The sequence below is a fragment of the Camelina sativa genome, chromosome 2 (genome assembly GCF_030686135.1).
Source record: "Camelina sativa cultivar CO46 ecotype springtype chromosome 2, ASM3068613v1".
In the NCBI taxonomy this organism is placed as follows: domain Eukaryota; kingdom Viridiplantae; phylum Streptophyta; class Magnoliopsida; order Brassicales; family Brassicaceae; genus Camelina; species Camelina sativa.
This window is the reverse complement of record NC_141881.1, coordinates 13,950,327-13,964,433: the sequence shown is the minus strand read 5'-3', so window position 1 is coordinate 13,964,433 and position 14,107 is coordinate 13,950,327. Positions and strand designations below refer to the sequence as shown.

The 14,107-nt window shown below is 34.0% G+C and overlaps 1 protein-coding gene and 1 non-coding gene across 2 annotated transcripts; one reads left to right on the top strand and one right to left on the bottom strand.

Moving 5' to 3' along the window:
• The first annotated feature begins 3,912 nt into the window (after positions 1 to 3,912).
• On the top strand, positions 3,913 to 5,489 carry LOC104718960 (protein ROH1A). The gene has a single exon (XR_015579152.1). It is a non-coding gene; the product is annotated as a protein ROH1A (transcript).
• Positions 5,490 to 7,679: 2,190 nt separating this feature from the next.
• Positions 7,680 to 9,506, bottom strand: LOC104718971 (peroxidase 39). Its single transcript, XM_010436803.3, has 4 exons — positions 9,116 to 9,506; positions 8,718 to 8,912; positions 8,459 to 8,621; positions 7,680 to 8,292 (listed from the first exon to the last, which is right to left on the bottom strand). The coding sequence occupies exons 1-4, from the start codon at positions 9,323 to 9,325 to the stop codon at positions 7,880 to 7,882; spliced, it is 981 nt and encodes a 326-aa protein (XP_010435105.2). The 5' UTR covers positions 9,326 to 9,506; the 3' UTR covers positions 7,680 to 7,879.
• Between the last annotated feature and the right edge of the window lie 4,601 nt (positions 9,507 to 14,107).

Here is a 14,107-nt window from a genome sequence, read left to right as displayed (position 1 = left end):
AACAGGAAAGAGATAAACCTGAAGAAAGTCTCTTGATCAATATAACGATGATGACGATGACGATGACGAGACGACGACAACGACAATGACAATGACAATGACGAACGACGACGCCGACGCCGACGCCGACGACAATAAAGACGAAGACGACGATGACTATCGATTTTTATCGGGAGAGATACTCATAAGAAGTATGAGAGAGATGAAATACTTCAAAAATTGTTAGGATTGTGTTTGTTCATGTTTTGGATGTAAAATACATTAAAATCTGAAGTGAACAAAATCCATTAAAAATGGAATAACGGCGATTTTACAAATGCTTTAAAATCATCTAACAAATGTTTAATCCAATAACAGCAGATTTTATTGTATTTTCTAAAATACCTAATTGAATAACGCTGGATTTTGAAATCCATCAAACTCCATTAAAATACAAGGTTGAATAACATCCCCTTAGATAGTTCACGGGAAAATTATTTCTACTACTAGTGAATTGTGCATATTAATACTTTTTGTTACATGCATATCAATTCATACTAACTGTTTAAACTATAAAACGGAATTTATGGGAACCATGGAAGAGTTCAAAAGCGCACAGAAGCCAAGAGATGTGCGTGAGACTCAGTCAAAGCGTTCTCTCTTCTCCTTGTCACTATTTTTGGCTTTTGCTTTCTCATAATGTATTTAATATTTTTGTTATTCAAATCATATCTTATCTTTTTGCTTCTGACAACGATGATATATTCAACCTGATGGAGACTTTCCAGAAGAGGTTCAGTTTTTCAGAAGAAACGGTCGGTCTGATTCTTTTCTTTACACATTTTTGTGCAACGTAACTCCTCAATTCGGTGGATAACAAAAGAAAAAATATCTCCCGTAAAAAGTATCTGAACATATTGATAAGGCCTCTTCTGATATTTAATACAGCGGTCAAACTAAATCCCTATTTTGTCATAAGAGGAATTATAGTTGGAAAACAAAAGTTAGAAGATTTCTACATGAAAAGGATTGTATTTAGCTTATTTTAATGTAATTAAGCTACTTTCCAAGTAAAAAAATAGTGTAGGTTCCATTTTCTCAAACAATTTGAAGTAGGGGACTTGCTCTATATTCATTTCGTAGAGAAAATATTAATTTTCGAAAAAGATAGACATTTACTTAAGCTATAAATAACTGTGTGTAAGTATTAGGATATATGATATTTTTATAATATTTTACACAGAGATATTTATACTTTCTCCAGTTTTATGCTTATGTGTCCATGTCCTTTTTACATTTTTGTCCTCAGAGAAATAGAAGGTTAGTGGACAAAGGAAAGAGAAAGGAATGTATATTGCTATATTCTTTTTTTGAATTAGTAGGTTATAATTATATTTTTTCTACATCCAAGTGTATTCACCAAACTATGACCACATGGATATATATGATCAAGATGTTCAAGTTAAAAGGAAATTATTGGACTATGCATTTAAACCCTAAATCCTAAACATTTAAACCCTAAATCCTAAACTATGACCGTATGGATTGCTTATCATGGATTTGGTAATATGATTTTACTATTGTTTGCATCAAAAAAAAAATATATATATATATATATATATATATATATATGTATATATATTTTATAAACATCCAAGTATATCCACAAAACTATGACCACATGGATATATATGATCAAGGTGTTCAAGTTAAAAGGAAATTATTGGGCTATGCATTTAAACCCTAAATCCTAAACTAAGACCGCATGGATTGCTTATCATGGATTCGGTAATATGATTTTACTATTGTTTGCATCAAAAAAAAATATATATGATTTTACTATTGTTTGCATCAAAAAAAAAAGTATATATATATATATATATATATATATATATATATATATATTATGAACATCCAAGTGTATCCACAAAACTATGACCACATGGATACATATGATCAAGGTGTTCAAGTTAAAAGGAAATTATTAGGCTATTCATTTAAACTCTAAATCCTAAACATTTAAACTCTAAATGTTAAACTATGACCACATGGATTGCTTATCATGGATTCGGTAATATAGTTTTACTATTGTTTGCATCAAAATATTTTTGTTTTTATTTTTTTTATGAACATCTAAGCATATCCACCAAACTATGACCACATAGATATATATATATGATCAAGGTGTTCAAATTAAAAGGAAATTATTGGGTTTATGCATTTAAACCCTAAATCCTAAACTATATTGTTCAAATCAAACATCAATTTAATTATAGTTTGAAGATGAGAGATAAAGAGAGGATGGATAAGAAGATTGAAAAATGAAAGTGTATGAGATAAAAGAGAGACAAGAGGATGGAGAAGAAATGGTTGAGTTTGGTAATGAGAGAAAGAAAGAGATAGAGACAATTAGAGAAGCCAGGGAAGGAGAAGAAGTTATATGTCAGAAAGAGGAAAGAGTGAATCTGGCTATTGGTGTTTTGATAGAGTGGACGAAGGAGAGAGAAAATATTAGAGAGATGGAGATAATAGAGGAAGAGAGATGAATTGTAAAATAGTAGTTAGATGTATTGTTGTCCCTGTTTTAAAAATCCCCGCCTAACACCGATTACGCCCCGCAAAATCGCTAGGCCCACCTTTTCCGCCTCGATTAATGACTAATCCCCGCCTAGCATTGATTATCCGATTATGCATGTCTAGTCCGATTATTTTCCACTTAGTTCCGCTTAATTTTGTGTATACCAATTTTTTTTTAGAACCAAAGAAAAATCAAACATAAATATTTTTGTTATTTAGGCATTTAAATTAAGAGATTATGATGTTTTACAATAACTAATGTATAACTTTTAACAAAAATCATAAAATTTTCTTTTAAAATGATGTTTTTATGTGTTTATCATAATTTTAAAGACAATACTATAGTTTTATATTTTATTTGATATTTTCCTTTAAACATAAATAGAATTATACATATATTTAGTACAATATATTTTTATTTTATTGTTAATTTAATAAAATAACCCTAAAACTAGTCTCCGATTAATTCCTGTTAAATCTCCGATTTTCTTGCTAGGCGCTAGGCCCACCTCGACCGCCCGACTAGCGCCTAGCAATTTCTAAAACAGGGATTGTTGTTAATAAAGTTTAAGTTAGAGGATAGTAAACATATAAAAAGTATAGCAATAGCTAGAAGTGGGTGTAGATGATATTACTTTGTAGAAAAGTGGGTGTAGATGGAAAATTCCTTCTTCTTAAACTAGGTTAGATGGTCCCAAGCCTTCATGGAACTCCCTTGACCACTCAATTAGGAGTGTTAGCCCAGTGCCACCGGTACGTTGATGATCAACATCCCCTAACGGTACTGTTTATATTTTTACGATTAAGTACAGTGGACTGGATAACTGATGGAGACTAGCTAACATATAAGAAGATATAATAGTGTAAAGTACTATATGTGGTTAAATATAATATATTACATATATATATATATATATATATATTGGTGAACAGCAGATTGTGGTTTAATTTTACAAACAACAGATTAAATTCTATAAATATAAGATTTAAAAAAAAAAAAAAAATTCTATAGATATGAGATTTAATAACACTATATTTTGAAGCATGATTTAAAATGATTAATTATTTGAATAATAGTGAATTATAGTTTATTAAAATCTGTAGTTGCATAAATGTGTTACGAATTTTAAATAATAACTTATCTAAGTATTTTATACGTAGCAAGATTTTTGAATAATGATTATTTTTCTATGCAAAAAATATTATTAAAATTTTTGTTTTAGTGGATAAAAAGTAGAAAAATACTTTTGTATGTATTAAAAATTATAAATAGTAGAATTTTTTTTTTTAAAGTTGAAAAATACTTTTGTATATATTTACTATTTAGACAAGTTACAGTTTTGCATTTAAATCAAGTTTTCTTGATACATCAAATCGAAAGATATAATAGCACTTAACAGTGTAGTAAAAAAAAAACAATTACTTGACCAAAAAGAAAAAGAAAAAAAAAAGAGAGAGAGAGAAGAACAAGTCTCTGCTCTTTGGTCTAGCTACCAGACAAAAACTCTTCTCCCATATAATAACTCTCTGTTCTCTGGTCAATCAATAATAATCTCAAAATACAATAAAACACCCTTTTCTTGCTTTATCAAGATTCTCTCCTTCTTCCCCCACAAATCTTGTTTGTAATCTCGCCGGTTTTAATGGCACCGGTGACAGAGCATCAGAGTTCTTTCCTAGGTCGACTCAGCCGTCGCAATCAAGTCGTTTCCATGGACGTTAACCACGAACAAGAGCTCGAAGAACTCGAAGATTTCCAAAAACACGTAGCTGAGCGTTTCGCCGAGTTACTACCACAACCATCACCATCACCACCTTCTGACTCGCCAGAAACTCACCCGGTTCTATCGATCCAGTGGCTAAAGAAGCTTCTTGATGTTTTCATGTCCTGTGAATCAGAGTTCCACTCTGTTTTGACATCGAACCCGTCTCAGATCTCTAAACCACCGTTGGATAAGCTTGTACCGGAGATGCTTGACCGGATTGTTAAGGCTCTTGATATCTGTACCGCCGTGGTCAACGGCGTTGACTCAGTCAGACAAATCCAGCGTCTTGCGGAGATCGCTGTTACGGCGTTGAAACAAACGCCGTTGAGTGACGGAAGCGTTAGGAGAGCTAAACGAGCTCTAGGAAGCCTCCTCGCCGCTTTGAACGCTGATAAAAACAGCGGCGGAGGAAGTGGTAGGAGGTCAACGTCGGAACAGTGGTCTTCCTTTGGTAGGCGTAGCGGCGGAAGCGGAGGAGGAGGAGGGTGTGTGAGCAAGAACTGGTCGGCGGCGAAACAGATTCAAGCAATGACGGCGAACCTCGTAGCGCCACGTGGTGGAGAGGCGTCGCCGATTTACATAATGAGTAGTGTGATGGTAATGGTGATGTGGACGTTAGTTGCGGCGGTTCCTTGTCAGACAAGTAACGGCTTATTAGTTCATTTGCCGTTGCCTAAGCATCAGATTTGGGCTAGCGCCGCCGTGAGCATCTCGGAGAGAATCGGTGAAGAGATGAAAAAGAAGGAGACGCGTTGCGGTGGATTGATGGAGGAGATGCAGAGGATGGAGAGGTTAGGGTTGAAGCTGATGGAGTTTAGTGAAGGGTTTAGGTTTAATGGGGAGGAGGATGTGAAGGCGGAAGTGGTGGAGATGGAGGAGATATGCCGGAAAATGGAAGAGGGGCTTGAAGGGTTACAAAGACGAGTTAGGGAAGTGTTTCATAGGTTGGTTAAAAGCAGAAGTGAGATTCTTGAAGTGACTGATCACTGATTAGTAATCTTTAACTTTGTTGTGAAAAAGAGAAAAAATAAAATTTATAGGTCTTGATTGTTTTATTTTATTTATGAATGATAATGTTTGATGTATATAAATTACAGTTTGTAATTTAAAGATATGTATACACCATGTTTCTTCTCAAATTTATAAATTTTGGTCTTTGTTTTTTCACATTGAGGTTTTATGTGGTACTCTAAGAGATTGTTGCTTGGACTATGTATCTTCTAAAGACTGGTAAGTTAAATGTAGTCTTCACATCTTTAAGTTCTTACAAATACAGTTTACACTTGTCTGTAGCTTATCAATGGTAAATTTGAGAAAAGAAACAAAAACACTGATGAACCCATCCAAATTACAGGTAATTTGGTTACAAGTGGGACAATGGGCTTTTTATAAGCCCAATTTAGTTATTAGTCCACCGTTGAGGTTGCCATTTTAAATCATGGCCTACTTACAATAGTTAAAAGAAAAACTGAGATTGTTTATTTTTATTGTTTGACATAAATATTAAGATATTTGAAAATAAACTAGTTATCAAATATAAATAAAAAGTTTGTAACCTTTTTCAATTTTCATCCTTTCCATTCATATTTTCAAACCATTTTATATATAACCAATAAGAAAAAATTTGGTCATAACTTGTTTCTTTCTTGATTTAATACTTCGTCTAGTTGATCTTAAATTAAATATTTTTTCTTCAAATATTTTATCTCAAGATTACTTATAAGCACCATATATCAAAATTGGCTTTTCTTTTACAGGTAGCTTTATTCGTCAAATCTAGTCACTTCATAAAACGGGTTAATCAATTTATATTTTCTAAAGATTGTGATCAACAAACAGAAAACAAGATTAAAGAAGGAAAAATGATCGTCAGCTATTTGAAGTATACACTAACACATAGCCACACATACAAACAATATAAATGTCTTGTTAACTATGTGAACTATTGTCATCACATAAGGACATCCATAAACAAGCATATGTTATGTCAACAACACCATAAACATTCGAGGTTAGTCGGAATCCGGCGTTGACCGGTATTGACCGACGTTGACCAATATTTAGCGGCGTTGACCGGTGTTGACCGCTGTTGACCAGAAAAAAATATTCAAAAAAAATATTTTTTTTCCTAATAATAATAATTTTTGTTTTTATGTATTTTTGAAAATACAAAATTAAAAATGATATTTAAATAGAAAGAGTATAAATTTGTAATTGTTTATGAAAAAATATACTATACATCAAATTTTGGTGGTATAGTTTTATTATATTATTTTTGGTATATTTTATGTATTAAGAAACAGACAATTCGTGGGTTCACCCTTACGGGCGAACCTCTCTTATTCATCACCTTTAAATTAAGGAAACAAATCTTAATTAAAGAAACAAAATATGTTGATCAATCAATTTTAAAATTGTTAATTTTAATATTATATTACAGTTTTTAATTATCACATATAAAACCCTAACCATTTATTATAAACTCAAACCGACATATAATTTTGTTTAATTGTAAAATCTAAACCCTAAACACTCTTTTATAAATTCAAACAGGCATATAATTTTATTTAATAGGAAAATCTAAAACCTAACCACTCTTTTGTAAACCCAAACCGACATATTATTTCGTTTAACTGTAAAATATATACCCTAACCACTCTTTTGTAAACCCAAACTGACATAATTTTATTAATAAAATATATTTTTTTAAAAATATGATATGACATGCCATATTATTATATTCTGATTTGTTAATTAAGAGAGATGAATGAGAGTTGTTCACCCCTAGGCTTAACAAAATTAGTTACTCTATATACCACAAATTTTGTTTTTCATATTATTTTTATTTTTATTTTGTTAAATAATTTTCTTGTATTTTCTTGTTGTTATATGTTGTTTTTGTAAATTATACAAATCATTTATCTTTTTAATTTATTTATCAAAAATACATAAAAACAAAATCATTATTATTTTTAGAAAAAAAAATATTTTTTTGAATATTTTTTTTTGGTCAACGCCGGTCAATACTGGTCAACGCCGGTCAACTCTGGTCAACGCTGGGTTCCAGCAGACCTCGAATGTTTATGGTGTTGTACACATAACCTATGTTTGTTTATGGATGTCCTTATGTGATAACAATAGTTCACGTAGTTAGCAAGACATTTATATTGTTTGTATGTGTGGCTATGTGTTGGCGTATACTTCAAGTAGCTGGCAATCATTTTTCCATTAAAGAAAGCTAATTATCACCATTTTCTGTTATATTATTATACACTAAAATTTTCTAAAGTTTATCTATTTTAAAAGAAAGCTAATGCATCTGAAAAAACATATATTATTCAGAAAGGCAAAAGCAAGTTTTTATTGAAAAATAAATGGATAGAAGATTAAAGATTGAGTACAATTATTTCACAAACGTGAATATTATTCGAGAAATCACATTTCCACCACATACATACATGCCACGAAGTTGTAAACACCCAAAAAGTCGACAAAAAACACGAAAATTAACGATATTAGAAAAAAAAAAAATCAAAAAACAAAAAGTAATAACATTTTTAATTAACAAATGCACATGTTCTTCGGATCTCTCCAGCTGACCCGGTTTTGACACCAATCCTTCCCATTTTCTCCATAGACTTCGAGAACTCACTAAAGAAATCTTGCTCCGATCCTCCGGCAAAACGTCTGACCTGAGCCAGTGCCGCGGGATTCATAGTTAATGCAGCGTCAGACTCGAAAAGTCCACGACGTTTCAGGACAAGCTTGAAGTAGCTAAGATCGAAGGTGTTTCTACTACCGGGATCCATTTCGACCTTTGTTGTATTGTCAGCAAGAGATAAACATCTCCGTGACTTGAGATTGTCGGCGTATTCGCTGTCGAGTGATGGGTCTTGGTCCCCAACACCGGTGAAATTGAAGAGACGGTTTGAGAAGGATGAGCAATGAGACACTCCAATCGTGTGCGCACCTAAAACGTTTAATTTGACACTGTTTTTAAATACCATACACTAAAACGAAGACATTTTAAATAAACCATTTAAGTCAACACGTAACGTTTTTATTTTATTTTATGACGTTAGCTCTCAAGCCTCAACCAAACCCAAGAAAATAGACAATTTGGAGTTGAATTTTACCGGATAACAAGACGAGGTCTTTAACATCAAGGCCTTGGTTTGCAAAGAGGGTTATAAGAGTCGTGAAGTTTCCGAAAGGAGGAGGAATATTGTCTCTAGCCTCGGCAAAGTTAGAGATACGTCCGTCTCTACGTCCAGTTGGAACATTCCATGTTGGTCCACCCTAAGCCAAAATTAATCAAAACCAGTTAGCTCTTGTATCGGGTGTAGAGTTTAGATCAAACGAGGTAACTAGGTAATTTAGCATATATATACTCACAATAGCAACAATAGAGTCTCTAGTTGCGAGGGTGATGATATCGGCGCATGAGACGATTCCAGGGCATTTTGATTCTAGAGCAGACTTTACTTTATCGATGAAGTCAAAACCTCTAACAGTTAGATTCGGAGGAGCAAGCTTCTCGACTTGTTGGTTGCTCGATGTCGCGTTGATCAAGATGGAACCATCACAACCCTGTCAACACCAATACGTACGTATTTATATATCATACCTATATGAAATAACGTTTTTGCATATATTATATGGTAAACGCATGCCTTATAAAAATTTCCAAAGTAATTCTTATGATACCAACACACAATTATACATATATATATATATGTATACTGCGATAAAATTATAGTACTTAATAAAATTTATGAATTAATTAAGAATACCAGAACGAAGCAATCGTGGAAATGCATCCTAATAAGGCCAGCAGCCAAAGATGGTGCATTGTTGATATGTTGGTTGACAACATCTTGAACAATCTTCTCTGCGTTAGGGCAAGTTTTGTCGTAGAATCCCATCTTCAATTGAGCTTCTGAAAAGCTCACAGATCCTAGAATCGCAAGAATCATTACAAGAGCCAACCCGAATCTTGCCATTTTATTTTATGTGACACTTGAAAATTTTGATTTGACAATGTTTAATGGAGAATAAGAATTCCCAAGTTAGGATTATATATGGTGTTGGTCGTGAGAGGATAAAGCAACGAGGAGAAGCGAACAAGAAGAAAGAAGCTAACTAGCATGTTCTATTTATTCCTGTTTGATTTGAATTATCATCACTAAAATAAGATTGCCTTGTCTTTTCTTATTGTTATTACTTATTAATGTTTTTTAAATTTTTTTATATATAATTTAAAGATTAGTGTATATATACAGTTTTATCGATAAATGAATTTTTTTGTCAAACCAGAAATTTCATTGAAATCAATTGATACAGACCGGGTTGGACAATAAAACCGATTTAGCTAACGAATCGGCTTTTTGATTGTTCTCGCGTTTGATAAAGTTAAAGCAACAAGAGTCAAAACCTAGAGAAAGACGAAGAATGTCATGGTGAATCCCGTAGAGTTCCTTGGAGAGGGGCTCTGAATGGAGTGCTTTGATTAGCTGTTGCGAATCTGAAGCAAAGATGATGTTTTTGATGCCTTGATCGAGGGCCTGATGAATGGCAAGAGGAAGAGCCGAAGCTTCAGCCAGAAGGGGGGTGCTCACGTTCTGGAGAAAACCTGTGCCTTGGGTCTCCGACATCAGAGGGTAGTCAGAGAAGATCCATCCCAAGCCGGCTTCACGCGAATCAGCTCTCCACGCGGCATCAGAGAAACACCGGATCGAGTCTGATCGAGATAATAGATCCGAGGGATTTTGGTGAGATTTAGGGCTCTGTGGTGGCAGATCTTGGGCTGTAATCCACTCTCTCGCTTGATGTATGGCTGTAGAGACAATATCCGGGCCATTTGGAGATTTCTTCTCAAAGATCTTCTTGTTCCTGGTGGTCCAAAGCGCCCAGAGGATCCACGGCGACAAGGTTCCTTGGCAAATACCAGTTGGGGGTAAGCAGGATAATTTGTTGGTTACTTCAATCCCCTGTCGAACACTGGTGATCATCTCCAGATTTGGTTTTTGTTTGAAAGGAGCTAGGTTCCATACTTGCTTGGCCATAGGGCAGTGGAAGAAAAGGTGGAGGCTCGATTCCTGCTCATTACAGTGGGGGCAAACCGCATCCGGGTTGATATTCCTTTCCTGCAAGTGTCTTCCTGTTGGGAGAGCATTGTTTAGTGCTTTCCAAAGGAGGAACTTCACTTTGGGCGAGCACCGGAAGTTCCACACTTCTTTGAGCCAGTTGAAATCTCTCAGCGTCTCATTTTGATGCTTCTGGTGATTACTTTCTTTTGACGCCTCATGGTAGCCAGATTTTGCTGTATAGACTCCTGACTTGGTGGGGAGCCAGAGGTAGCGATCCGGGGCATTCAGCTTACTCGGTCTGAGGAGGAGGATTTCCTCCTCATGATGAGGTAAAATCTCTCGTATCTTCTCTCTATTCTAGGTCTTAGAGTTAGGACAGATTAGATCATTCACACACAGGTGTTGATACTCTTTTGGTGGTGGTCCTACAGGTAATACGGGAAAGGTCAGGGAGATCCAGGGATCATACCAGACAGAAGAATCAGTTCCGGAACCAATAGCCTTTCCCAGTTGAGATTTCAACAAATCTCTCCCAATGCATATTCCCCGCCAGCCATGTGAGGTTGTTGATGAGGCAAAACATGTGAGGAAAGATTCTGTCTTGCAGTATTTGCCTAGGAGAAGTCTTGCTAGCAGTGATTCTGGTCTGTTGAGGATTCGCCAGCTCACTTTCGCAAGGAGGGCGTCATTGAAATTGGTAATATCTCTAAAGCCTAACCCCCCATCCCTCTTAGATTTTGTCATCTTGGTCCAGGCTAACCAAGTCATTTTCTTTTTCTCCTCGGAGGAGTCCCACCAAAACCGCGTGAGAGCGGATTGAATCCTTTTGCATAATGACTTGGGGATCTTAAAACATGACATAGTGTAAGTGGGCATTGCCGAGAGGACTGATTTAAGCATAGTTGTCTTATCCGCGGGAGAGAGGAACCTGGAGGAGTAGCTTCGGGATCGTTGTCTTATTCGGTCTATTATCTAGTTGAAAAGGTCTCTTTTCTTCCTGCCAAACATCTCAGGTAATCCCATATATTTGCCTAGACCTCCCACCTTTTGGATTCCTAGTAGGCGTTGTGCCTCAGTTTTTGTGTCCTCAGATGTTTTGGATGAGAAAGTAACTGCTGATTTAGCTTTATTGATCATTTGTCCTGATGCATTCTCGTATTTCTTCAGGATGGTGAGGAGCGTTGAACAGCTTTGGCCATCAGAGCGACAAAAAAACATTGTGTCGTCTCCAAAGAGAAGATGGTTTACTCGAGGACAGCCTAGAGCAAGTTTTTAATTAAATGTTAATAAAAATGAAATTAATATAATTTAACAAATAAAACAAAATTATTTTGAAAATATTAATTTAAATCACTTTGATATTTTACTGACAATTTGTACATGCATCATTCTAACGATAGACAATTTCATCCCTAACTTTCCATATCAGTATAAACGGCTCTGCATGTAGCACTTTTGAACTTCTGATTAATCTTACACCCTTAATCTAAGAAAATGTATTTTGTAAGGATGGTATTGTTGGGTACAAACCAACGTCTCACATCGGAAGATTAGAAAAGAAGTTTCTAATATGTAAGTCAAGTCCGAACCTACTTAGTATGAGGCCTTTTGGGAAGGAGCCTAATAAGAAATCCGTGCTGGTTTTGCCATCTCGGTACAAAGCGGACAATATCATACTAATAGAGACTTGACTTGAGCTTAGAAAACCTAACAATTGGTATCAGAGCCTAGGTTGAAATAAATAGACCTAAGAAGTGGGTATGGGCTTAATGATTAATGTGGGAGAAGCCCCTCAATGTGACATGATAAGAAGGGTACCTTGCGAATAAGGAAGCACCGAGTTAATGGTGACAAGATTTCGCTGAAGGGGAGACCTAAGGTTCGTAGTCCTTGGTTTGAGGGGGAGTATTGTTGGGTACAAACCAACGTTCCACATCGCAAGATTAGAAAAGAAGTTTCTAATATATAAGTCAAGTCCAAATCTATTTAGTATGAGGTCTTTTGGGAAGGAGTCCAATAAAAAATCCGTGCGGGCTTTGCCATCTTGACTAAAGCAAACAATATCATACTAATAGAAACTTGACTTGGACTTAGAAAATCCAACTGATGGAACCCCAAACTTAATCTAAAAGCTTTTAAATTAAAACCGTAATGATCATCAGACGAAAACACTTTGACATAGATTCTTTTATGCTATAACGATTATATATATATATATATATATATGACTTAATGGTTAGTGGAATAATAAACCCAATAATTTGTGCTAATTATATTTTATTTACCGTGCTCGTAATTTATTCAACTTGCCATGCAAGGACACTAAGTACAAACATTCCAAGCTAGTTTTTGTGTGTGTGTGTGTGTGGCTTGATGATACGTATGATAGCTCTCTTGGAAATAAAGGTTACATTTACATAGATAAGACATTCGATAAATCTTTTTACTTTGTCGAGAAAGTAGGTAAGTTCATTAATTGTATTTGGTAGACAGATCACTGCATTTGTAGAAACCAATTTTTTAAATAACGGTTGTTGATTAACAACCCAATTAACAAACAACAACTAACATATATTGACGAATGTTCTTTACGGGGGAAAAAAATCATATAATATTAACCAGTTTCGTTTGTTTATTATTAACTAAATTTACCTTCTAAAAAAACATTTATAAATAATCTACATTTTTTCTTTGGTTAATATAATAATCTACCATTTTCTTTATTTAATTATTCAACCTGTAAAATTAATTAATATTAACATAATAACACGTATTTCATGCTAAAATAGAGAACTCTATATGGTTTTTACGTCAACGAATGTAAACACTTATGTATGTTGTAATAAAAGGACTAGACTAGATATTAGGGAAAAATAGCATGGCGAATTTCATTTTCATTTATACGAGATTATTTTAATTTTTGTTGGGTCATAATTGCAAATCTAATTCGATTCTTTTTTTTTTTTGGGTATGAAAATCTTACTATTTATTAACTAATTCATAGACTTTTTCGTTGAACTTGTATATGCGAATAGCTAGGTAGAGTCATGTGTGGATTTTGTACTTTATATACACCATGCAATTAAATATAATGCTTACGAAAAACTTTTCAATATTTAATAAACGATCCTTAAACTCAACCTGTCGAATGGTATTATTGTATGTTACCCGGGAACCTGCTCCCACCATTGTTAGCCGCCATGGGCCTGGCCAGGATGGTCCACGTTACTGAGATTTTCAAACCTTATTAATATATATAGTTTACTTGACAAAAAATAATAATTTATCTATATCATATATATATTCTAAACAAATTCAAGAACATAACGACATTAGTATTAGTTATCAATTTATATATATCCAAATGTTAATCCATTATTGTATGTGGATCAGTAACGCAGACACTACTTTCTCTATAATAAAAAATACTTAGCTCCGCTTTTATCACCTCTTCTATTCTCAACTAATCAGAATCTTTTATCTAATATTTTATTTAAAAAATAAACTAAAATTAAATTTAAAACACACAACAAATTAAGGATATAAATTATGTATATTTTTAATTAAGAAAAGTTAAATATTGTCTTGGTCTAGATTTTACAATTAAACAAAGTTATATATCGGTTTGTATTTATAAATGAAAATTGAGAATTAGGATTTAGATTTTACAATTAGAACAAAATTATATGTCGGTTT